General features: G+C 35.8%; 1 protein-coding gene across 1 annotated transcript in view; it reads right to left on the reverse strand.

Annotated features, from left to right (window-relative positions):
- Window positions 1-27,011, reverse strand: part of EYS (eyes shut homolog) — a gene marked incomplete at both ends in the record, with an annotated part of 593,802 nt that overhangs the window by 440,032 nt on the left and 126,759 nt on the right. Inside the window, 2 exons of the mRNA XM_084202609.1 lie at window positions 19,319-19,440; window positions 21,886-22,083. Coding sequence (XP_084058735.1) covers window positions 19,319-19,440; window positions 21,886-22,083 — 320 coding nt within the window. The remainder of the gene's footprint in view (window positions 1-19,318; window positions 19,441-21,885; window positions 22,084-27,011) is intronic.

The following is a 27,011-nucleotide window of genomic DNA, read 5'->3' on the forward strand; positions in this document are numbered from 1 at the left end:
CCTTTTTTAATTAGAACAATAATAACAGAAGTTTAAAATATAGTGAAAACTTTCCCATGTGTTTACCTCATACTTCTAGACATTTGCTAATGCCCAGATAATGTGCATATCTTTATGAGAAAGTTCAGCATCTTTTCTATCAAGAGTTTTGTCATTCTGAGCCCACTGTCACAGCTCCTGGAAGGACATTGGTTACCTGGAACCAGGTTGGATTTCCCAAAACAGAAATTCCAGCGTCCCCAGATTCTGAGGCACTAAACACAGCTCAGTTTTCTAGAATTTACTCTAAGACCAAAGGGAAAAATAGTGTTTCAGATGTTTGATATATGTTCTCTGTATTGGAAACTAAATCTCAGCACTCTTGGTTCATACACTAAAAACTTGGATCAGTCTGTTTATCAGGGTCACCTACTGATAGCTGCATCCACAGATAAAAAATTCATAGCAGTTTCTGATTGCAAGGGAATTTCTGTAATGCTTATGGTCTCAGAATGGCTTGTTATAAGAATCAATACTTTCTGGGAAAAGCAAAAATTGTGTCCAACAGTCTAATTTAGTTGTTTCATAACACAATTTAGAAATAAGTCACCAGAAGTCAAGTACAAGCGGTCTTTAGAAATCCAAATTATTTAATTGAAAAATCAATGAGAGTTTACTTTTGAGGTTTTTCCTTAAAATGATACTTCACTTAAATATTTAGAAATATGTTGTCAGACAAGAAGTAAAGGAGATGCATTTTATTTTGCCAAGGGTTACCACCATTTAAAACATGAAGCTTCCTAGAAAGAAGAAAGATAGAGAGAGAAAAGGAAACTGTAAAAATAGAAACAAACTAGATAAACTGAGGGATAAGAGCATTACCAGCCCTCCTCAGTTTTACAAAACCAGTCTCAGGTTTTCCCTCTCTGCTTTAGAATGTCTTTGTTGTACTTTGTCTTGAAAATCAGAGCATGATTTCAAGAGCACCAGCTCAAGATTTTAGTAATGTGTTTCTCCTTTTCCTGAAAATCACAGGTTAATTATAGATTTTTCATACTAAAGGACTGTTAAGAAGGGATTTCCATTATGAAATATTTGTACAGATAGGAGAAAAGGGAATTGTGTTCTTACAGTAAAATCCTAACAATATTTCACATTCAAATGTTAAGAACTGTTTTCCCCTCTTTCTCTATTTTCCTAATACAGAGTTAAAATTAATTTTAGTATTATTTTGGATGAGGCAATAAAATATCAATCATTTGTGCAGTAAGTTGACTATACTGTGAGCTTAGGGAAGTAATACTTTAAGAAATTATGACTTTAGATTTTATGGTTCAATCTGTATTTGGTATGGTAGAGGTTAACCGCTCTTTACCTGTTAGCTCATATTTCATATGAGAGAAGAAAAAGGCTTTTCTCTCTGATAGCAGGAAATTTAAAGACTTTCATTCTAATCTTGTAAGGCTGTAAAAATATTTAATCTTAGCTATAACTTTTTCTGTCTCATTTCCACTCCCTGGGAGAGCTTGATCTTATTAAGGGCAATCTTTTGCAATTTGCATTTTTCTGGCCTTCCTGGAGTTTCCCTCTTATTACTTTAATGAAGTTCTATTTCTGGATATTGAAGGTGCTTGCCTACAAGACTTCAGGAGGCTCACACTTTTTAATGGTATTGCAAACACTGTACCCACTAGCCCTATTTATTAAATCTATTACAATTTATGATGCTGGTGCAAAGTCAGAGCTTTTCTTCATGCTTTGGATTTCAGCAGCATATTGATGGGATCAGAAACTCATCAATAAGCCACACAGAAAGATAATTTGTGACTTAAATTTTTATACAAATGTGATATTTTTCTTTTCCTATTGGTGTGATTGCAATTGCGTCATTATTAGACCACTAACCCTCCCTTTATTTTTCTCTCTTCTCTCTCTTCTCCCCACTCTCTTCTCTCTTTCTCCCTCCTTTTCTGCAACACTAAAGATGTAGCATGTTCTTCTACTCATGGAATTCTACTAAGGTCCTGGCAGGAACTGGATGAAGGGTAGGATTTGTGCAGCCATTGCAGCTAAGGGGATGAAACTGAAGGGTATTATAAACCAACAGGATTAAAAAAAAAAACCAAAAAAAAACCCAAAAAACAAAACCACCAATAAAATGAAAAACAAACCCCAAATTTGAAGTGCAGACCTAATAGAAATGTGAGGAAACAGTGGTGGATCCTGGAGGGATAAACTGAATCAGAGAGTAAAATAGGTAAGACAGATAGGAAATTGAAGATTCAGAGCAAGAAGAGCACGAAGGGGCATAAACTCTGACTAAACAATCTTTATTAGCATTTTTAGATCTTTATCAAGTCTGATTTTGATAATCTTCTGTTAATGGGTTAAATTAAGAATTGAGGAATGCTGTGGAGAAACGTGTTTCCTGCAGGCTGAAAGGAAAAGACTGTAAGAGCCCTGTGAGAGCTGGATGTAGATCACCACAGACTATTTTCTACTGGCCATCTCAGGCAGATAAATATATTACCATGGTTTGTCAAGACTTATATGCAAGATCCCTATTCTTCTTTTTTCACCTACAGTGTCATCTCTAATTTTTAACCTGAGGTACAACAATTCTATGTGAAATAATATTGAAATGCTAATATCTGGAAAATCAAAACGCATACACCTATTAAAATATTAGAGAGCGTTCAAAGAAGGGCAAGGAAGATGGTGAAGGAATTTGAGGGGAAGCCTCATGAGGTGTGTCTGAGGTCACTTGTTCTGTTCAGACTGGAGAAGAGGAGACTGAAGGGAGATCTCATCCCAGTTATAATTTCCTCATGGGTGGAAGAGGAAGAGCAGACACTAATTTCTTCTTCTCTGTGGTGACAGTGACGGTATCTGAGGGAACGGCCTGAAATTGTGTCCAGGAAGGTTTGGGTTGGACATTAGAAAAAGACTCTTTTCCTAGATGGTGGAGAGGCTGGAGCTGGCTCTCCAGGGAAGTAGAGACAGCACTAAGTCTAACAGAGTTCAAGCAGTTTGGACAATGCTCTTGAGCACAGGGTCTGACTCTTTGGGATGGCGCTGTGCAATGGCAGGAGTTGGTCTCGATGGTCCTTGTGGATCCCTTTCAACTCAGCATATTCTCTGATTCTGTGATTTACAACTCCATGTGGTTTAATAAAGCAGGAAATTAATTCCCTCAGTGCAGTCTCAAATAAAAGCTATCCAAAGAATACATTGCCATTAAACTTTATTCTCACAAATTACTAATTTTTCAGGAATTCCTCAACATTTTTCACCATTTGCAAACATAGTAACAGATGCCAGGTCCTCTTTTTACAAAACAGGTATGAAGTGCTTGCTGAAACTCATTCCACTTGTTTGTAACTATATGGTTTCAAAATAATGTTTTGAAATGATGCCTTAATTTCAGCTTTTTTATTTTTCAGATTCTTTGCTGCTTTAGTGTGTACTTCTGAGCTTCATATTAAGGGATGGTAAGCTCTGTGTAGAGTCACAGAGTAAGGAGACAAATTCCTTCTCTAGCTGGGGACCAAGGACAACTAATCCAAATTTCAAGCCCAAGAGCATAAACAACAATGAGCTGAAGAGAGAAAAACAAGAAGGATGGGACTTCATGGGCTAAAGCTATAATTGGACAATTAACTCCAATATGCTAATAGATCGAAACATAAAAGTGAGAGACCTCGTGACCAGTCGTCCATTTTGTGACCATTTTGGGTTCATCTTGGGTGTAGCCCTGGCTGGGCTCTTGTGCTGTTCACGGTGTATCCATTTAATAAATACTTTCTTTATTTAACTCTGTCTAACCTCTGTTCTAGGTCAGCCTTCTCAAGGCATCAGTTTCTGGTGGGAAATCAGGCATCAGAATCAGAGAAAGACATGGGACATCAGGCAGAACTGGAGAAAGAATGAGACAGAGGGGGTCTTTTTGCAGGTACAGCTTAACTTTTCTTAAAATATTTTATTAAAGATATTAAGATAAAAAACCCCAAAGATTTACTTGTCTTCTAAATGAACAAATTTTGAAATTATTTTTACTTTTTATATATCCCACTAAATTATTGGTTTGACTATTTCACTTTGACCATAAGCCCAGAAGAATGTAAAAATCTAAGTTGATGCAACAGCAAAAATTTTAATTTTTTATATTACTACTATTCTGGGTGTAGGTGTTTTTTTATTTTCTTTTTCTTAACTTTAATTGAAAACTTTAGTCTATAATTTTTAAAAGTGTAGTATCAAGGTTAACTTAGTGGGAAAATATTGGACCAATTTCTTAGAACCAGTTGATTTAAAAAGGAAGTGCATGGTAGTATAATTGTTAAAATACAAATGTAAATAAGTTATTTATCTCTGAATAAATAGTTGTTTCTGAAAAGTGTATGAAAATGTAGAAAATATTACTCTTTTGAAACACTAAACATTAGAAGTTTCTTGAAAAATAAAATTATTTCAAGCATTGTTCCTGCTCTTTTTTCACTCACATAATATGTGCATGTTGGAAAGATAATACAGCTGAAGAAAGCACAGCAGAGCTCTGTAAAATTCTATACATCTAGAAATCATGAGGTAATTGCCAAAACATCTTGATGTTTTGGTGTTTCTTTAAGCATGCATACTCTGAACAGGAATAAAGAGTATTTGTTTACTGATATATATGGAAAAAACCAGTACAAGCGCTCTTCTGGATTAGCTGCCACAATTGTACTCAATAATAGATGAAGAAGAAGGTTTCAATTTTCTAAGACAAACAGGATGGTGCTCATTTAGAATACAAACCCTTAATTCATAGTGAACCGTCCATCTAAAACATGAAGATGAGAAGCCAACTGGGACTTTTATGGAAAGAAAAAGAAAAAAAGAAAAAGAAAAGAAGAAAAAGGAAAAAAAGAAAAAGAAAAAGAAAAAGAAAAAGAAAAAGAAAAAGAAAAAGAAAAAGAAAAAGAAAAAGAAAAAGAAAAAGAAAAAGAAAAAGAACAAGAAAAAGAAAAAGAAAAAAAGAAAAAGAAAAAAGAAAAAGAAGGTAAGAAAATGTTTGGAATAACCATTACATTAGAAAGCAATTGCAGCATAATAAAAAGTACTTAAGTAATGAAGCTGGTGAAGGGTCTGGAGCATAATTCTCATGAGGACTGGTTGTTTATCCTGGAGACATAAAGGCTCAGGGAGACCTTATCACCCCCTGGAACTACCTGAAAGCACAGTTAACAATGGGGGAATGGGTGTCTTATCCTAAGTTACACATGACAGGAAATGAGGAAATGGCCTCAGGTCACACCAGGGAAGGTTTTGGTGGGATTTTAGGAGAAAAAAAATTGTGGAAAAAGTTATCAAGCAAGGGAACAGGCTGTCCGGGGAGTAGCTGAGTCACCATCCCGGGGGGTACTTTAAAGTTATATAGATGTGTCTCTGAGGGACATGGTTTAGTAGAAGACTTGGCACAGCTGGATTAACAGTTGGACTTGAACTTGGAGGTGTTTTCTACTGTAGCTGATTCTATGACTCTAACCGTGGCCTGGAGATATTCCCACTATACAATTTCTCAGCTATAACCACGTAAGCGTTGCTGTGACTTTTACATTTCTGGAGATGATGTTTCCTTAGTGTCTTAGTTTGGACTGGTTAGAGTTAATTTTCTTCCTAGTAACTGGTACAGTGCTGTGTTTTGGATTTAGGGCGAGAAGAATGTGGATGACATTTTAGTTGTCGCTGAGCAGGGCTGACATTAAGTCAAGAACTTTTCAGCTTCTCACGCTCTACTGCTACTGAGTAGGCTGGGAGCCACAAGGCTGTAAGAGGACACAGCTGACCCTGATTGACCAAAGGACAGCTGTGATGCCATGCACAACATACAAAATTGGTGAAAAGCTGGCCAGGGGTGTACTGCTTGGGTAGTAGTGCCGGCCACTAGGCATTGGTTGGTGCTCAGCAATTGCTTTCATTTTCATCATTTGTCTTCCTTGGATTTAATATCTCTCTCTCTCTCTCTAATGATTTAATTTCAATCATTAAACTTTTCTCATCCCCCAAATTTTCTTTCTTTTAGCCCTCCAATTCTCTCCCCCATCCCACCAGGATGTGGAGTGAGCAAGCAGCTCTCTGGTGCTTAATTGCTGTCTGGGAATAAACCTTGATATAGAAATTAAATCTGCTGTGCATTTTTCTCTCAGCTACCAGTTAGAGACAAAAAGAGATAACAAAGATATTCTGATATACCCTTGCTAAATAAAGGCTGTGTTTGATGTGTGTTCTGCTTATCTGAAAGTTTAGAAACTGAAGGAAATTTTGGGGTTGAGAATCAACAGCATCATAAGAAAAAAATAATACATCTGACAGTAGCAATGAAATAATTGGGCCAATTAAAAAAAAAAAAAAGATTTAGACAACTATTGTAAGGAGGAGATATATTCAGTAAAGATGGAAGAAAAGCTGAAGACTGTAAAAGTCTGGATTTTCTTAGCATCCATCGCATTCAATACAATTCAACTGGATCAAAACTGGTATTATATAACAACTATTGTGTACTAATTACCCAGTTTTAAAATCAATTTCTGAATATTTTTTCCTGATATGCATTTATTTGAGCTTTTTTTTGGCCTAAACCCAAATTTAGTCTAAATTTCTGTCATGCAAAACAGTTGGGAATAGCGATTCCAGAAACTCCACCTAAACTGGAGGGGTCATGGTGCACCTCTTGATTCATTCTTCATAATGCTGAAAGCCATGATTAATATTTCAATTTCTCCCAAATATTTTTTATTCTTTTTTTTTCTTTTTTTTTTGGCAAGGGGATGTTATTATTGCTAAAAGATCACAGGAAAACCTTGCTACTTTTGCACAGTTCCTTTCTCTTCCTTTGATCTGTTACAATTCAGCATTACATAGATTTTTAAAAAAACTAAGATTTTTTTAATCTCTCTTAATGAAAGGCACACAGGTACTAATAGAGATAATATAGATTTTTTTTTTTTTTTAATTGACAAAGGTTTAGTGGAGAAAAACTGAGAGACTGGAAGGTAGGAAAACAAACTGGGAATACAGCCAAAACCAACAGAAGTAATATAAAGATGGGAACTTGGAAGCCACAGATGTACATAATGAAGGCTGAGGAGAAAGATCTGAGTTTCTACATGGTGGCAGGTACTGTGAGAAGGTGTACTTGGCCTACTGTTCATAACTACAGTTATTAATGAAGTTGACATATTTAAAGCATGTAAAAGAAGACTGTCTCATTTATTGTTCATTCCTCAAGCATGAAACAAGTATCACAACCTGACTAAAAAGCATATGTCCACAGCCAGAGGAGACTGGGAATGCTGCCTAGGTAATAAAATGAAAATGCCAGACCCTTTGATATGCCTTTTGTGTCTTTCCCCTGTGGGTACACATGCAGAATGTGCATTTTTGTTCTCTATAGCACTGGGACTTTTGCTTGCAGATGCTTTTCAGTTTTGCACTTATTCAGAAATCATTTAGTGACAGTCATCCCAGATGTATAAGTAACCAGCAAGTGGCAACAGAGTAAATCAAAAAGTGTATTGTGTTTTTCTCTGCTGTACAAAATACATTGTTTTTCCTAACAAAAGGCAAAAAAGAAAAAAAACAAAACAAAAAAAAACCCCACAAAAAACCAAACACCCCCCTCCCCCACCTCTAAATCAGCTAAATATATGAAACTCAGTCTCCTACACTATATTTGTATTTTCAGACTAATTTTAAGAGGAAGTTTGATATTTCTCAGCTGATTTAAAAAAACCCTGCATATATTTTATTAGGGTTTGCATACATTAAAATGAGAAATCATCTAATAATATTAATCTTACATGAGAAATTGGTAACAGTTTTGTGGACCCTAAAATAGTTCTACAAAATCTATAAAGGGCAGATACTTGTTATGAAGGACATTTCAGATATAGCCTACACATCATAAACTGAAAGAAGCCAGACTAGTTTGAAAACTTTTGCAATCCTCCACCAGTGATCTTTTTCTTTTTTCTTCATTGTTTCTATATCTCAGTGATTTCATTTGAGCAAGGTTTTTGAGCACTGCTCAGCACCTCAAGGAGCAGGTATCAAGAAATAAAATATCTTTGTAGTCCTCAGAATTAAGGAACAGAAAATAACTCCTTACTGGGCTTGTATTTCCTACCTCTAACTAAACTACATCAAGACAGGTGTTTCACTGAGATATAAGTCAGGCTTATCATGTGGTGAAGCTACCTAAAGCATCTAGGCACTCACCTCTCAGAAAATGGCATGGTGTTTTCTATGGAATCTGTCAGAACAGTACTAACAACTAGCTGGTTCCTTCATGGTTCAGTTCAATTCAATAGTATACCTCTGCCAACAGGCAGATTGTCAGTAAAAGCAGTCAAGATTTAGTTTCTGATCTCTTTTAGGGCTTGGGACAATACACAGAGTTTTTTCAAAGCACAAATGCTGGGTTTCATTGAAGTGGTATGACATGCAGTGTTATGGACCAGTAAGAGTTAAACTCTTTCAATTGGCACATTTGCTCTGGCTGTGTTAAATGGATCACTGATTTTCCAGTGGGCACAAAACCAGACAAACATATGGACAACATTTATAGGCAATCAGTACATTTACACTTAATTTGAGTATCTCAGCTGACTAATGAGGGACAGACTTAAAGCCAGAGATTTCCAAGCTGTTGTCCATACTGAGATCACAAACTGCTATTTCAGAAGACTTGTCCTTTGTGAATCTGTTGGCCAAAGAAATTTAAAATCGACCATGTGTTCATATGCTTCTTGTTGTCACGGTTCTTTTGGTTCTGACTCATTAGTGTTTTAGTTCACCCAAGGACTAAGCTTTGGACATGAATTTCTCATTGGTTCTAAATTAATTGTGCTTTGTCATACAGTGGTCTCAGTGCACACAAATCCAATCACTTTTGAAAGAAACTGAAACAGAGAATGTGCCTATCTAATGCTCTCCATAAGTTCAAAAAATAGCAAGCTTCTTCTTCCAAACAGGTATATGGTTTTCAGCCAGGTCTCAATACTAATTTTTTTTACTCTGGGGTTATCTGTGTTACTTGCTAATGTAGTATTACCCTTAATTCAGGTAATACCTTTAATTCAGTAATACCCTTAATTCAGGTATACTATAAAAATATGAGTGAAAGAGACAGAATTTTTCTTTTTTGAGTTAAGGAATCTGAAAAGGGTTTGGATTGCTGATGCCTTGTGCTCTGATGAACACATACTATGTTTACACAGAATGTCCCCACTGTGACTACTTCACACTTTCAGTGAAGTACCTATATAACTAAATTTACAGATCCATTTACAGAACATTTTTTGTTTAAGTAAGAAAAGCATAGAAATGTGACCTTAAGTCACATATAATCTAGTGACTAGTAACTAAAAGTCTGATTCTATCCTCACACAAGTCAATCTTAAATGTTTTTACTCTAAGATCATATCAAAAGCACTTGAGCTTCCTACCCTTGTATACTCATTTGCACTCGAGTCAAACAGTTGTTAAATAAACTACTGCTGCTTTTTCTAATGGAGATGTTTTAGTGCCACTTTCTGCTGACGTAATTTTCTCCACCTAAGTGCTTTCAACAAGTGTGAACCACCTTTTTATCAATTCTCAATGTAAAATATTTCTGCAATGCAATTCTTGGACTCTTATTTTTGTTTTTTCTCTGTATCTGTAAACCATTCCCATAAAGATTTATATCACTGTTGTGAAAGGTATAGATTAAACTGTAGGTGTTTTGATGAGATACAGGTATCAAGTTTCCGTATTGGAAAATCATACATAAGTAGACACTGGAAGGGACCTCTGAAGATTGTCTAATTCCCCTGTTCCATTGCCCTGTTTACAGCAGGGTCAACTATAACAGGCTGCTCAGAATCTCATCCAGTTGAGTTTTGGTAAATCCAAGCATGGATAACTCACTTAGAGGCAACGTAATTCAGAGTTACCTTTATAATAAAAAAGATTTTCTTTACATTTTAATGGACCCAGCATTATTTCAGTTTGTGGCCTTTGCCTACTTGGCTGGGGACCACTGTGGACTGAGAAAAGTCTGGCTCTGTCTTTACTTGCTGGGGTGCTGCAGGGGTTAATGTACTCCCACCTCAGATGGGCACACAGTCAGATTAATTTCTCAGAAAAAGTGTGATAGTTTTCTTCATGACTCTGTCCTCTTGGCACCTCCTTATTTTTGTGTATAGAGGGAAGTGGGCCCTCTGCAGTCCTAATGTGTATATCAGAAGGTCTCTCTAAATCACTTGCACCCTTTGCTTGGTAATTGAGTCTGTCACTTCACTTGATTTTGGTTGGCCAATCTGTTGTCAAAGATACTTCTGTCCCTTTTGATCAACTCAATCCTGTGGGAAAGTCCCATGGTCCTGAAAGATGAAACTCTGCTATCAATATCAGTTATGTAAGCAGTTGTTGACCAACAGGATTTATCCACACTCTCCCAAGCACTTCCTCTCATTGTCAGGATTGTAGAGAAAAATCTTGGAGCAACCATGTCCTTTATCATGCTTCTGGAGACACATGTGGTGTGTTCCAGGTCTGCTCGGGCCATATCATTAGTACCTACATGGAAGAGCAGCACGAGATGATAGTCCCAGGGCTGGACAAGCCTTGTTAGTCTCACCATGGCATCCCAAATCCAAGCCCTTGGAAAGCAGCAATCCTACTTAAACAACAGGTAGTATTGGCAGATGGGGGCCTTCCTCCCCAGCATGGAGTGCCCCTGTACTGCCACTTGCTGTTCTCTGTTGTGCTGCTGAGTGCTTCAGGCTCAGCTGGTTTGGACACTTTTTTGGCATAACTCCCAGTCCCTCATCTGCTACAAGGACAGTGAACCTGTTCTGCATATTCATTAAATAAAAATATATAATGAAATTCATAAATTCTTTTCATGTTTTGTTGCTTCTTGGTTTCACCTCGGGGGGAGTTCTGATGAAATTCTCTTATACTTTTTTCTTGGTTTGTTTTTGGGTTTGGTTGTTTGTTTGCTTTTTTATTATTCCCACTACAGATGGTCTAGCAATTCCTGAATAAAAATTGTGGCATTAATTGGCATTTCCTCAGTTAGAAAAAAATAAGAAAAAAAAAAAAAGGGGACAAAACCTAGGTGGAGTGCCAGAATTGCTTCATGTCATCTCTGTATCTCAGTCTTCTTGTTATCCAGAAACTCAATGGTTTCACTGAGCATGTATGAATGAGTGAAAACCAAACATGAAATTCAGAATTTTTCCCAGAATTTTCCAAACTGCAGTGGTATTTATACTTCAGACTACATTATAGATATTTGTTAAGAAAGTGAGTCTACATTAATGTGGTGAAGCATTTGCTTAAAATAATCTGCTTTGCCTATAAAAAGAAATATATTTCTTTACAAATTAAGCTCAAAAAAGTACTAGGTTGAAATATGAGAGATACAGTGTCTGACTAGAACAGATTTAATCTGGATGGAAAAACATTTTATTGAGACATTCAGGAGCTGCTGGCTGGTGTTAAAGCTGTACTGAAACAAACAGTAAAGCATTTCTGCTTTATATCAAGTCTCTGCCTTAGCATAAAAGTTTCATGAATTATTAAAAATATTACTAGAAGACTCCAAATAAGCTTTATTTTTTAACAACAGATCCTAAAGGTGATGAAGATGCCTATCTTAGAGACTTGGCATCATGTCTCAAAGAAGAAAATGTATATATAATTACTGCTTCAGAAAGCTTCTAGTTAACCACTAGTTCTTATAGGTGTATGTGTAGGTGTGTCCCTGCTTAGGGCATCAATAGCCCTTACAAAATGTTTTTGAAGGCAGAACTTGAAGTAATGTAGGAGAGTAATAAGGAAATATTCAAAGTCTATCATGATTATTTTGAAAGGAAACTTTGGTCAGGAGTTTTGATTTCAGTCCAACCACATCTGGCATAATCTTGCATTTTCACAATTTCATAATAGACCTGCAGAAATCAATTAATATAATTACTCACTAAATGAATTAAATGTTTTCCCAGTGCTTTCAGAGTCAATTTTCCTGGATAAACTATTAGAATAATCTTGAAAATTACTTTTTCTGGGAAATATCTCAGCATATTTCAGAATTTTATGTTATGCAGATAAAACAGATTCTATACAAACGTAGTGTATCTTTCATATAATTTGGCTTTTTTTTTTTTTTTTTTCTCTGAAAGAAGTTAGCTAAGCAACAGAAACAAGAGCAACTGACTCTTACAACAAGTAAATCAGTGCCTATAGTAGTACGTGACCTGGTAAATTGTCATGAGTGTTCTTCAGCTCCCTCTTTTCCATTGTCATAAGCAAAAAAGGATAGGGGTCAAATGATAACAAACAAAACAAACAAGCAAACAAATAATACTGGAAGATATGGATGCTGGGCAGGGTCACCTTCCACTAGACCAGATTGTTTCCTGGGATGGGGCAGCCATAGCTTCTCTGAGCAAAATGTTCCTGTGACTCATCACACTCACAGTAAAAAATTTTTAGTCTGAATCCTTGGAGCAGAATATTAAAATCTAAAGGAGGACAGATTGGAGAACTCTAAAATAACTAAAAGAAATGGGATAACAAGTCTTTCTCTGGGCTATTTTCTTTTCCAAGTGCTACATAATTTTTGCAAGCCTGAAGAGGTTAGCAGCTAAAGAGACCTAATGAAACTAGAAAATGACCTTCTAGTCTTTGGATGACAAATATTTATACATAACTTTTCAGCTGTACATGTTTTATGTGAATTATTTCACTTTTTTTTTTATACAAATGCAAATAAAAGACTGTTCTTTATTCTTGCAGAACTTATTTTGTTGTGAAAGAGACACCATGCTGTAATTCATAATTGATGGACTGGGAGTAACATTCACATTTTCTCTAGAAAAGCAAACAGCTGCAAAGCTATTTAATATACTTTAAGCAAGAGAAAATACCCTTGCTGCTATATGGAGAACTTATTTTATATTTAATTAATTCTTCTAGTTAATTATTGTGTGTTGTGTGGCAAGGACATATACGTGGGATGCTTTCAGAGAGGGACTGAGCACCTATGGATTTCACCATTTAATTTGTTTCAGAATAATTCCCTTGTGGACCCATATCTTTCCATGACCTTCTGCTCTCCAAGTCTGCTAAGTTTATGCCATTTCATAATTCTCTGCAGCTAAATGTGTTTTTTTTAGAATTCCCTTCCTTATGAATCACTAACATTTTGGTAGTTTTAAGTCTCTGTAATACCACTGCCAGTGTTTTAATGCCTTCAAAGGTATAAACTCTTCATTTCCCACCTCAAGCATAATGTTAGTCTCCAAAGAGTGCACAAATCAAATTTAGGATTATGCTTTCCAAAAGTAGGCCACAATTCTCCAGCTTCTTCCTTATATTGTGAAGTTCTTCACTTCTTTCCCTGCTGTCACTGATTTTGTCTGTCCAGCCTCCTCACTGTGGGCAAAACTTAAAGCACACCATCTGGGACTACCTTCCTGTATCTTTACCACATTGATTTGCCTTCTGTTCACAAGTCTCATTGGAAAGCCAATCTTTAACTTCCTCTTACTCTCCATTTCCTCCATTCTGTTACAGTTTTATTCATTCTGTAGAGTATTTAAAATTCAATTTATGAAAAAGATAATAGAAGGCTTTCACTCCTATGGTATTTAGTGGTATTATTGGTTGAAGTTACAAATTTTGATATATATCTGCATCTTCTTTCAAAAAGATCAAATTAAAACGTTAAAATAATGTCATAAATAAAACAAATAAATGGAAATATGTTACTTGTTTGCCAAAATCATCTCTCAATTAGATGAGTAAGGCATAAATATCATAATCACTCTATCCAAGTAATGTATAATACCACAGATCAATACCAAGGACATTATCCTAAGTCAGTAAATCAATAGTTAATTTTGTGTATTCCAGTGTCTCTGGACTTATTAGAGCATAAAGAAGTACACCCAATAATGACTAAGTTTTCAGTCTTTTTACTGTTATATTTACTATAGTACAAGGCAGAGGAGGGAGGCATTTCAATAGATCTTTAAAAAACCTTTTCTTGAAGGACTATGAAACGCTGTTCCTTTTTTTTATTTTTTACCTAAATATAAATGAAAGATGAGATATTTCAGGGATAGTGAGTCAAATCTTTAGGGCAGCACAGTGAGTTGTATCAGCAGCAAAACTTTGCAGAAGAACTGCTGCAGTTTCTAGTGTTTTGGGTGAACTAAAGCTGCTGTATAGCTCTTCCATAGGATGTGTAATTGGCAATATGAAACTTATTTGTCCTGCATTCACAGTTTCACTACATGGGGACACTCAATGAGGTCAGTACATGCGTTTAGGTCACATAGAAGTCAACTTGAATTTATTTGGCCTGGGAACAATTAAGAGCTTGTCATTTGTTATGACACTGGACTCCATTCATGGTATGTGGTCTGACTTTTAGTTAAGCTGAGGTTTCAGAGCAACTTCAGTGGCAGCGCTTGTCTGCTTTGTTTAAAGCGTAGAGAATTTCTACTCCCACAGAAATCTAGAAACATCATGGATGCAGAACTTTCTAGCCTTTTATTTCCTTTCAAACATCAAATCACTTGCTCTCATCAGCTAGGAGGATGATCTTCCTGAAGCACTTTGAATGCTTCTCAGTGTTTTAAAATAAGTTATAGGCTTTAGAGATCTTTTTTTTTTTTTTTTTTCTGCTCAGCATAAAGTACAAAAGATATCTGTTTTACAAGGAACTTAAGTGTAGTGTACCAATTTAGGAAATTGTTTTAGGTTAGTCCAAAGACCCGACTAATTTCTTTTTGGGTAACCTAAGCTGTTCACAGTTAGCTGCTATGTACTTTAGTCCTCAATGCCGGAGCTCTTTTCAAATATTTTTCACAATTTACGCAATGAGCTAACCTACTTGTTCTTGAAATTTAAACTATCTGTCAACTCTATTTTTTTTGTTATTTAAAAAAATAGTAATAATCTCTCTGCACCCTTCACATAAGACTTCCATACAACCCAGAACATAAATTCCTAAAAGACCTGAATTACATGATTTCACTTTGTTATATGTTGTTTTTTTCTCCCTTACCAATTTAAAAACAGAAACCAAACAAGAAAATATTTCTTCTAGTTCGAATTAGCATTATTGTCCATTGTTTTATTGGAAAGCTCATTTCCATAATATTAAATTTTTATGTTATATAGACTATATACATGATCTGATCTTATATAAATCATTAAGGACAACATATCTTTGTGTATTGTCCCCCAGCAATACTTTGAATTAACTATTTTAACTTTTTAAAGAAGAATTTGCAAATCACTCTGGTGAAACTCTACCATAAGGTAGCCATTATTCAAATGCTGGCTAGACATCAGTGTTCACATGGAAGGTGTGAGCGATTGCCTTTGAATCATGTGACTTGTTTTATTCTTTCTTCCTCCTCTTTCCTTTGCTTTTTAAACTATCTCAACCCACTAGTTTTCTTCTGTTTGCTCTTTTACTATTGTCTTCACCATCCCATGGAAGGACAGAAAGAGTAGGTGGCTGTGTGGTCCTTAGCTGGCAGCTGGATCAACCCCTCACGAGTGTCATTTCTTGTGCCTGTTCTTTCTGATGCATTACTAAGATAACATTGTTATGTAATTTCAAGGCTGTATATTATACGACATTACCAAGACCAAAAATGAAGGATGCATATTGCAAATGTCATTTTGACAATGGTAATTCATCCTTACCTTGAAAAAATGCATCAAAGGTATTTAAGATGTTTGACTGCAGAATGAAGCTTTTATAAGGTAACTAATTAATTATTCCTGAGCCATCAGAGGGTCTAATATGACTGACAGTGGCTTGTTCTGTCATATAATAAGTTGCTGGTATATAACTCTTGGAGAACTGGAATTTTCAGATGCAGTAGAAAATCAGAATCTCCTTATGCTGATGTAGTTGTGTGATTAAACTTTGTATTTCACCTATCCTGGTCTCCCACCAGAGAAGGTTTAGACTGGATATTAGGAAAAATGCCTTCATTAAAATGGTGTCAAGCATTAGAACAGGCTGCCTAGGAAAGAGATTCAGTCACCAGTGCCTCAAGGTATTTACTGGGTGTGTAGGTGTGGCATTCAGGGATGTGGCTGAGTGAGGAACTTGGCAGCATTAGGCTTGCAGTTAGAGTCAATGGTCTTGAAGATCTTTTTCAAAGTAAATTTTTCTGAGATTCATCCCACAGTCCAGTTGTTTAATGCCACCCCCCACCTGGAGAGCCGAGGTAAAGTCTGTGAAATATGTGCTGCAATTAGAGCAAACATTGGAATTCTTTCTCACATTCAGATCTTTGGTCTTTGACTTGTATAATAAGGTGCTGTAATATAACTTTGAAAGAAAATGGTATATGATGCAGAAATTATGAAACTCCTGATATACCCATCTGTTTTAAAATCTTCCTTTATTATGCTTCAATTAATTCCTATCATCCAGGTTTTTACCTTTTAGAGGAGGATGAGGAGAGCCTGTATTGTTAAAAATTAATTTTCTAGGAGATTGTTAATTCATTATCTGTTTTTTTAAAGCTGCTGAAGAAGAAGGGATGAGTCTTCTTCCATTTTTATGAATACATGTTAATTCACTGATCCTCTTTGGATTGATCACTCAGGAATCTTGATGTATAAACAGGTAATATGATTTGGAAAAATTTTGGTACACTTTGATAATGAATACAATAAGAAGAACATAGTATGTGAAATAATACAGTCACATATAAAGTGAATAATGCAATAACTTAGTGAACAAATCTTTTAGGTCCCTTTCTAGATTCAACTTAAAAGATGATCTACATGAAAGTTATTTCAGAAACATATATAATAAATGTTAATTTAAGTTTATATACTCTGGAGAATAGAGCAGGAGAAATTTAAATATTGAAAAGAAATGAATTATTATTACTATAGCAAAACAATCCCAGAAATGCCCAATTTCTTTTCAAAATAAATTTTCTACTTAGCAAAACCCATTCTGGCTGGACTGGGGGCTGAAGGGGGGGGGGGAGGGGGGTTTAATGTGAAATTTTGTTGCCCTTAAAAATGCCGAAGAACAAGCCTGTAATGAAAAAAAAATACTGAAGATTTTGAATGTGTATTAGTCAACATCAAAATGAATCCTTTCACATAAATGCTTGCTGTATTATTGACAGCATAGGTGAAAAATTTGAAAAAGCCTGAAAAGGATCAAACACAGAGTTTAAATGACAACTTGCCATTAGTTTCAACAGCATTTATTTTCTGTAGATACTAACTGTATTCACATTGATGTCTTAAATGCCATGCTTTCTCAGAAACAGTAGTCTGAATGGATCTCGCTGATTTGCTGTGCTGTGTTCCATTTAAAACTAAATTGCATAGGTCTGTGCTGAACAAGGTGAGAAATATATAGGAACTACAGAACAAAAATAAACACAAATAAATCAAGAGAAAAAATGGAGGAAAGGCATGTGAAGAAAAAATTATAACAGTGTTTGAAATTGCAGTATGCTAGTATTCTTTGTCATGCTAAATTTTGCCAAATTATTAAATTTTCCTGGATCAGTATCTCAACTCATTTGGTGAAGCATAGCCAAAATTCTCAAGGGATAAAATGGATTAATTTTATTAAAAATCTTTATTTTTCTCCATTTCCAGCACCTTGTTTTTTGGGAAGAATGTTGTTTAAACTGCATATAAAACTCTCTTTAGTCAGTCTCAATTAAAAGATCGGCTGCAGTTAGGAAGAGTACCTGTAATGTCAACATATGCAACACACTCTCCTAGAAAATAAGAAAGCATGTGAATGGGAGGCATAAAATTTATTTTGTGGAATGCTCTTTAGCATGACTTTAGGATGACAATATGTGTCCAGTATGAGATCTTGAAATATTAACTGCAGTCTAGTGGTAGTAAAATATGCATTTACAATAGCATCCAAAGACAATAACAAAAGCATCACAAACTGTGGTTTCTATATCAAGCATTTATTTTGCCCAAGGTGTTGACTACTTCTTGACACATGTTGAAAAACCCCTCAAAAAAATTGTACAGCTCATAAAGTGTTCTAACTGTGAAAAGAGAAACAGCTATGGAAATCAGAGAATTTGAAAAAATTCTTTTGAAGCAGATAAGTTTGGTTCAAGTTTAGGAAATATTGACAATTGCAGGTTTCCCTCAGGATTTGTCAGAAAAAGTGCAGTTTCTTTATGAATGTACTAAGACAAGCAAGCAAGCCAAAACAACCAACCACAAAAAAAGCAAATCAACCAAAGAAAACAAGCAAGGAAAACCCCAAAACCCACACCTCTCATACACTTCCTTAAATTGCAAACACTTTCAGCAATAATACAGCAGTCAATGATACCTACAGGGTTGTTTAGTTCTCCCAAAGTGAAGATTCAAATGGTGGGCAGCTAAACTGTGGATTGTGCTGCTTATATCCTCAGTGATCTTTGGTTGGTGATTAGATGTTTAGTTCTTTCCATATACAGTCACCTATATTTAAGCTTTATAATATAATTTGAATTCTACATTTATCATTTTAGTATTCTCACAAATGTGGTGGTAGAAACTAGAATAAGAAAGAAAAAGCTGTCCTTTCTTCCACTTTTTTGGTTTTTTTTAACTGATAATTTCTCTGACAGCCTGAATGCTTCTTAAGGAAAATATTCTTACTGTATGATCTTAGTGTCTCTGTTGAGTACGATGAAAACAAATTGCTTTTTGACAGATTCCTGGAAGGAGTGACAGAGAACATGGGCCACCTCTGGTGTTGAAGTTTACACCATGTGAATCTCTGTCTTCTTTCCTCTCATGGAGGAATCAGGTGATAGAATGATTTTATTTCTAAGACATGTTATTTTTAACACACTTCATATCTCTGAAACTAATATATCTGTGGAATTTTGAAAATAAATGCTGAAGTACTTGAAGTAAATCAGTTTTCTTGGATAAGATACTTTTTAAGTCCCTTTGAAGCCAATGCAATTGGTGTAAATGAGTATTCCTGTCACTTATAATGAGGTCATAAACACACCTAGTAGAAAATTTTCTGCGCTTTTTGAATTCCCTGTATAACCACATTGACCTCATAACTGCTTTTAAATGATAAAAACATTCCTCTTTCCCACTGCCTATAAAATTACAAGTAAACAAAAATACCAGTGTCTGGAAAGTAAGATTATAAAGCCCTTGATATGTGGATGTATGGATCAAGAGGAGGTTTAGAACTCAGAAAAATATTGCTTTTTTTAGAATGACGACTTAGCAATCATTTTAATTAAAAAAAATTTCTACGAACCAGATGTAGATCAACACATGTAGAATTGTGTTCACAAGCGTTGACTATGCAGTCATCAATGTCTTGGTCACATTTCAATCCTGCATATCCTGGGTTGCACAAACAATAGAAGCCATCTACAACTGCAACAGAAATCGTACTTTAGTACAAGGAGCGATAACAACTGAATGTAGTAAATTTACTAAGTTCCAGTAATGAATACTATCTGGAAAAGCAAGACCAGCTTTCCTTAGATGGTGTGAACATGTTAAAAAATTGCAATAAATTAAATGTGGTCTCAAAATACCTTATAAATATGAAAGCAGATTCATGTACTGAAATATTTACACAATGGAAATATTTTGATTCGAGAGTTATAAATTAATGATTTAAAAAGTGATGTTATAAGTAATGAGTAATTTTCTATCAGAAAACAATCACAAAATACATAAGAGATTCTATCTTTAAAATGATATTAAAATAGGATATGGCAGTTAAACAATGTTTGGTTTATTGGTTGTTTTTAATGTTGTTATTGTTGTTGTAAGGAACGCCTCATATTATACCACTATATTAAGAGAAAATATACTTGAGTTGAATTTTTCTATGATGTATTTCTTAACAAGATAATAATAAGAATCCTGTCTCTTTTTCATCATTAGTAATCCAAATGGCAAGGAATCTTTAGAGTGCTCCATCCATACATGGAGTTCATGACAGAAGGAATTGCACTTCTTGCAGGCCTGCATTTATTTTAACCTCAAAGGTGTCCCTGGGTTCTTCATTATCTCTGAGATTTACCATAGAATTTATTCTACCATCGTGTCTGTACACACAGCTGCTACTGTATTCATTAAATGCTTTTAGTCCTTCAGCACAGGGGCATTATTCATATGCTAAAAGCTTCCCAGCTTCCTTAGGATTCCAGCTTTCTGCAGCCAGTGCACATAGGGTGTAGGAACTCAAATGTCCGCATGATAAAACTCAAGCCAGAAGCACCACAAGGACAAGCTGTTCCCCCAAAAACTGGCACTTTGTCAGCATGAAAAACTTTAATACAGCTCATCTGAATTCCAGTTCAAAAATATCTCTAAACCAATGTAGACCACATAGAAAACATCTGTAAATGGAATAGGAAATAGTCTTTTCTAGACAGAAGATGAAGTCACTCACCTTATTCCCAGATAATGAAAGACAGACTTTTTAAGATATTTCATTGAAACAGATTTTTATTTTTATTTTTATTTTTATTTTTATTTTTATTTTTATTTTTATTTTTATTTTTATTTTTATTTTTATTTTTATTTTTTTTTTATTTTTATTTTATTTTAACCAGGAGAGTTTTAGACAATGATGAATTTAGTAATTTGGGCTCAGGTTTTTAAGATCTCATCTGAAACCAGTAGGCTGATAGGTCTTCCGCAAATTTTTCTTAAAAAAAATATGCATTTCATGGAAGTTCTTAAATAATCATTGTTTTTTGAAAAAAGGATGTGAGGAAACAGGAGAGAGATGTAGAAGACAAACATGGTGACTCAGTGCTTAAAGTGTGGACCCTATCAGGAAAAGTTGAGCAGGCTTGCTAAGTATTAGACCTTTAGGGAAGTGTTCATAGTAAGAGGGATATTTAACAATAACTTCAAGGATACTTGCACAAATGACAGAACTGAAATTCCTTAGTAGTACTAGGAGGTACTATGAGGGAATGGCCAAAACCTACAACTCAGGAGATTTGGATGGGACTGGAAGAGTGTGAGAATTGCCAGAGTAGGTAATCAGTAGAATATGCAGTCCCAAAGAGTTTGTGAAACTTCTGTCCCTCTTTGAAGGTTTTCAAAACTCAGCTAGAAAACCCCTGACTGACCTGCTCTATAGCTGTTAGTAGTCTGGCTCCATGCAGGGTTGACTACATGACCTTCAGATGTTTTTCAGCTTTCCAGTCAGCATTTTAAGATCCTCTGAAAATGACTGCTCCTACATTTATTCTTTTTTTAACAAGTATAGAAAGTGTCAGATAGATGGTAAGAGCCCTATAAAACTTTCAGATAAGTACTCCATACTAAACTTGGCCTGCCAATCCAGACAGAATATAGTAGGGTAATCGAGTTCCTTTTAAAACCTTTCAGTGCATCTTACAGTGAAAAAGCAAGTTACACAGTTACTACATGCAGAAGTTAAACAGGTACACCCTTTTACATTAGTTTGAAATTAAACAGAATTTTTTCATTTATTAGAATTATAACATATAATGCCTAAGCGCTCCGTGAGCTCTTTTTCAGCACCTGAATATTCTCTCATGAAATGCACAATGTAAGATGTTTTTGGTTAATTTAGGTATCAAAGAAGACAGCACAAATCTCATTAAAATTTCTCATTAGCTACAATTCTGACCCCCTGAACACAAAAACCCCAGTGCCTGGAGTTGAGGCATTTTGGCAAAAATAATCCTTCTGGTACAGGCTGTGAAGCCTCAGACAAGCTAAATTTCAGTAAATTATCCACTGTTCTCCCCAGAGCAGCTCAGCAGCTACAGACACTTCAAGAGAAAGACTACCCTACATTAAAGTGAGTAACCAGACTGAACTCACTGTCATAGCAGTATCCGTGGAGGCAAGGGTTAGAGCTGCACTCATTGACATTGATCTCACAGCGTGGACCTGCAAAGCCCTTCACACACTGGCAGTGGAATCCAAGGGGAAAAACATCCAAATTCATTTCTTCTATGCACACAGCTCCATTCTCACAGGGATTGCTGGCCTCACAAGGCCTAAACTCACAGTTCAAACCTGAAAAAGAAAACGGCAAAGCTGTCAGTGTTAAACTAATGAATGTATCCCTGCAGCTGCTGTCTATTATGAGCTTTATTTTCTTTATAACCCTGGTTAAAATCGAGTAGGAAGGTCTCAGAGGTACATATATGTATATTACCATGCAGAAACATCTATTTGCTTGATATAATTAAAAAAATAGGACAATTTATATTTTCTTTATATTACTTTATATGACACAATACATTTTAAAATCTAATAGTTATCTCACAGGTTTTGATAGATGGGTATATCTTCCATCTTTTCTCTTAACCCTTGTTCTTTGAACAGCTCAAAAATGAAATTTTTTAAAATGTATTTAAAAACAATAAATGAATTTTGATTGAAGCTTGCTGCTATTTTGTCTTGATAACCTGTTGTCACAACTACCACGTGAATTGTTCATAGATTAACCTATAACAGTGAACATGAATTAAATATATGTAACATTGTATAATAGTTCCGTTTACCATCCATGACTGAACACAAGATATTATACTGAAAATATGTACTTATTTAATCGTGGGTGAATGCCTCCTTTATTTATAAAAATTCCATACAATAGAAAATCTCTCACAGTCCCATTGGGCTCTTTCTCTTGTATAGCAGATTATGTACATTTATCTTGCTTACCCAAAGAGCTGTGTGATTGTGGATCTTGGGTCACAAATGCCCTCGTCTAAATCTTTAATTTACAATAATTGGATAAAAAGAGATTTAAAGGTCCTATAAATCAAGCCTAATTTGTTAGAACCTAACAAAACTGTTTCATATTTTCCAATACTGATAATGGAAATGAGAGTGGCAGAGACAACTGAGATCAAATGGGTTTAGGTTTGTAAATCTGCCTGCAGTTTCAGTCAGTGCTGCTGGAGGCAAGTCTGTTCTTTCAGGCTTACTTTCAGATAGTGCTTAGTGACTCTCAGGACTGTAACAAACTGTACACAAGCCCCTCTGAATCCCTTTGAAGCTTTTCCATAACTACTGGAGCTGGGTCTATGCCATGCTTTCTGGTGGAGCTTCCCAGGGTTTGCTGTGCTCCGAGCCCTCTGCACACTTCACCAGTGCCCTTGCCTCCACTGAGGTTGTCCAGCCATTCCTTTCTGCAGCAGTTTCTCCCTGTCCCAAAAACCTCTCTGTTCCTCAGACAGGCTGTAACCTTAATCCAGTGATGGGCAGTGTGGCACTACAAGACAAAATACCTGGGTAGTCATCTGGAAGGTATAATCCACACAGTTACACTAGAGAGGGTTGGTAGATGACAGATGCCCATCCAGCCACTCTGTCACTCCCCCTCAACAGGCAGGTGAAAATAATAAGAGAGAAAACCTTGAGGACCATGATGAAAATAGGGGCATCATTTACAAATTACTGTCATGGACAAAATAGGAACAACTTGAGGAAAACTGATTGAATTAACTGCCAGTTAAAAATAGCACAGGGTTGTAAAAAACAAACACAAAGATAAAACCACCTTTCTTCGCTCCTCTTTTCTTCCCAGACTCAACCTCACTCCTTCACTTCAGACTCCTCTACATCCTCCTCACCCATGAATAGCACAGGGGGATGGGAATGGGTGCTGTGGTTAGTCCATGACAGCTCTTGGATCCTGACACTTCTGCTGTGTGTCAGTGCAGACAACCCACAGGCCACAGCTCCTCAAACACTGTCCAAAATGTCAGCAGGATTGTAGGTGAGCTGACTGCTTACTGTAAGATGGTCATTTAAGGGCTGAATTCTAAATGCTTTTAATAACAAGCACAACAAGTAGGAACAGAGCTGAGGTTAAAAAAACCCAACAACCCTTTGACCCCAGTAATGATGCTGACAAAAGAGGAAAAACCAAAACAAGTTGTTCCCTGTCTTTATGCTTATGATCCCTCTGATGCAGGATGATCCTGCTAAAGACAGCCAGCACTTTCAGATCTGGAATTCATGAAATTGCGCAGCAAAAGAAGCCATATGGCTCATTGAGATTTTGCCCTCAAGTTTCCATATTTATATCACAGCAGCTTGACATGAGTGAAAACCCTGCTGATTCCTAGAGTGGAATAACACAAATAAGCTTAACACATGGCTCACAATCCTAAATGGAACTGACAGATGATCCAGTAATGCAGTACTTAATTTTCTTTACCTGGAGAGGCAGCTTTACCTTTGCATCTCCCTTCTGTGCACTTCCTTTTCTCTTTACGCTCATTCAGGAGCCCATTTATCTGGTTTTCAGCCACACCTGCTTGAGTTCCTGAACATTGGAAAGAACTGTGCTTTGAGGAAATGGTCTTTTAAGATAAATCTGTGGGCTCAAGACAAATCCTGTTTCCCTTCAGTGCAATCTCTAATGGGAGCTTGCCAAACAGCTTTCTGAGCTAATGAAAACCAGCTCACTCAAGTTTGGAATCATTATTTTGCTACTTGAATTTTGCATTTCCCCTAAGATTATGAACTCTATCATTTCACTGCCATTATTGCCAGAGTTTTTTCCTACCTCTGCATCCCAAACTTCCTCCTGCTTATTCACAAATATAGAAAACAGATAAATATCTCCCCTAGTTTTCTTACCCTGCAGTAAGAAAAAAATTGTTGAAAAAATTTTCAATATGACCAATTATTTGTGTCTTTCCACATTGTCTTTTCAGCAGAAATCAGTGTGATAATATCTCGAGGAGAACTAATATTCCTAAGCCTTTTTTCCTGTTTCCTAAAGATGACTTTATAAACTTTTCTTGATCAAGCTATCTGTAGAAGACTTCCACCACAATATTTTTTTAAATGGTTGCCATTCCACTCTGCCTGATCTACTTGAGTGATGTATCAATGAAGTTTTGCCTGTGATATTAATCAGTGATGTTAACCCCCAGGATGCTTATCTTCCCATCAGCAGTGCTGGGGAAACTCAGTCTGGGCTCCCACAGTTTTTGCCCCTGCTGCTGGAGTCCCCTGGTCACCTTTGATATGCTCTGGGTATCTGCTGGCATTGTCATTGGTGCTGTCATGGACAAGCAGCAAAACAAGGAAACTCTGGCAATCAGCCAAATCTGGTAATCTCTTCCCCACATTGAGATCTGTCATGCAAGTAGCCCTCCTCATAGATCAGGTCTGGTCACCTTCAGAGAAGTGTCTTATCTGTCAAACATTGCTTTCTTTTAGTGGCAGTGATGAGGATGCATGTGTCAGACTCAGACTGCTTACTTGGCCTTCCAGATAAAACCTCTCATCCAAGTAATCAGAAGGAATCTTCTCCCAGCCTTCACAGCTGCAGAGTCTCTTTCTCCCCATGCCTGAGTGCATCCTCTGCCTACCCTGATCTCCTCCTCCCATATCTCCTCCCACATCTTTCTCCCTTCAGGAAGCCTGAGAAAAATTTATTCACCTTTCATTTTGTAATCATGCTCCTGTGTAGCCTATTCTTATTCACCAGGTCTTTCCCCTGGCCACATGGAAACTAAACCAGGATGCATGGAGAGGAGCTCACGCTCCTCCTTCCTCCCATGGCGTTCTGCAAACAGGAGCATGAATCTTGCTCAAGGTAGCTCCCCAGTGAAATTTGTGTAGATTTGAAATTACACCAAAACTATTTCCTGACAAAAAATAGATTTTTCCCCTTTTTTAAGGATTTAGGGAAAAAAAATAACTCCTTTCATTCTAACTATAATAAAGTGAAAAAAATTAAATTAACCTGACATTTATAAAGAATGATAAATTAAAATATGGCCATAAAGAAGTTTACCAAATAAGGCTAAGCCACATGGAATGATGTTAGTTACTATTAATATTATAATATTTTTAGCACCTTGTTTCAAACAATATTCACCATTCTTTAATTAGATAGTCAATACCCTTTTTCTCCCACCCAGCTTTCATGCATGTCATTGTATGAAAAATCTTTTTGTCTGCTACTGTCAGAAATGGCAAAGGTTTTATTCCTATTCTAACTGGAAGATGGGTAAAATGAAAAGATAATAAAATAATAAGACTCTGTCCATCTCATTCAGTTCTTTTCCCTGAATCAATTAATTTTTAACTATCAGTGTTGAGAGTAATAAGTAATAAGTGTTGAGAGTAAAAAGACTATTCCCCTTACTCAGAGAATCACAACTATTGATATTAGCTTAATATGTTTTTGTTAAGTAATTAATTATTAAGGCTAATCAATACAAGAAGCAAGAAAACAAGAAAATAAAACTGGATGAGTAAATGTAGAAATATATTTGAAAAATGCATATTCACACAAAAATTAAGGGTGGATAGGAGTAGGTTGGATAGGAGTAGGCAGTGTTGGTTCCACACTTGCAAAACAAGTTCACTTGGTGCTGTTGCTCTCATACCATCATTTTTTTACAAAGCTGTAATAAAGATGTAGTATTAAGGATAAATCAAACAGCAAACAGGTTATAAGTGCAATTTTTTCTATAAAAATAGCTTAATCATAAACCAGTTTTGGTGTTCTCAACATTTTCTCTCTCTTCTAAATATTTGTTAAAGAATTTCTGTACAAATATTTTCGTACAAATATTTTACTGTACCTGATTGATTTCAATACATCTATTTTGTGCTAAACATGAAACTTCTCACTTGATCTGAAAAGTTTCTGAAACAGCAGGTCTGTGATTGTTGACAGAAAGGAATGCTGTGCCAGGAAAACAATTTATAAACTGTCTTCTCTCCCTGACAGATCAGAATTTTAAAATTCTGAGTAAAAAGGCAATGTTCACTAAACAGTTAAATGGCAAAAAAGAGAATGTCCAACAGATGAAATTTGAAAGAATCCATCACAGAAGTTCATTAATTAAATAATAAGTTCAGGTCATTTTCACAACAGTGCTTATTTCTTTTAGAGAGATTTAGCCTTTCTGCTTGTTTAATTCATGGCTACATTTTTTTGACTGCAATAATTGTCTTTAATT

The sequence above is a fragment of the Fringilla coelebs genome (assembly GCF_963513975.1).
Source record: "Fringilla coelebs genome assembly, chromosome: 3".
In the NCBI taxonomy this organism is placed as follows: domain Eukaryota; kingdom Metazoa; phylum Chordata; class Aves; order Passeriformes; family Fringillidae; genus Fringilla; species Fringilla coelebs.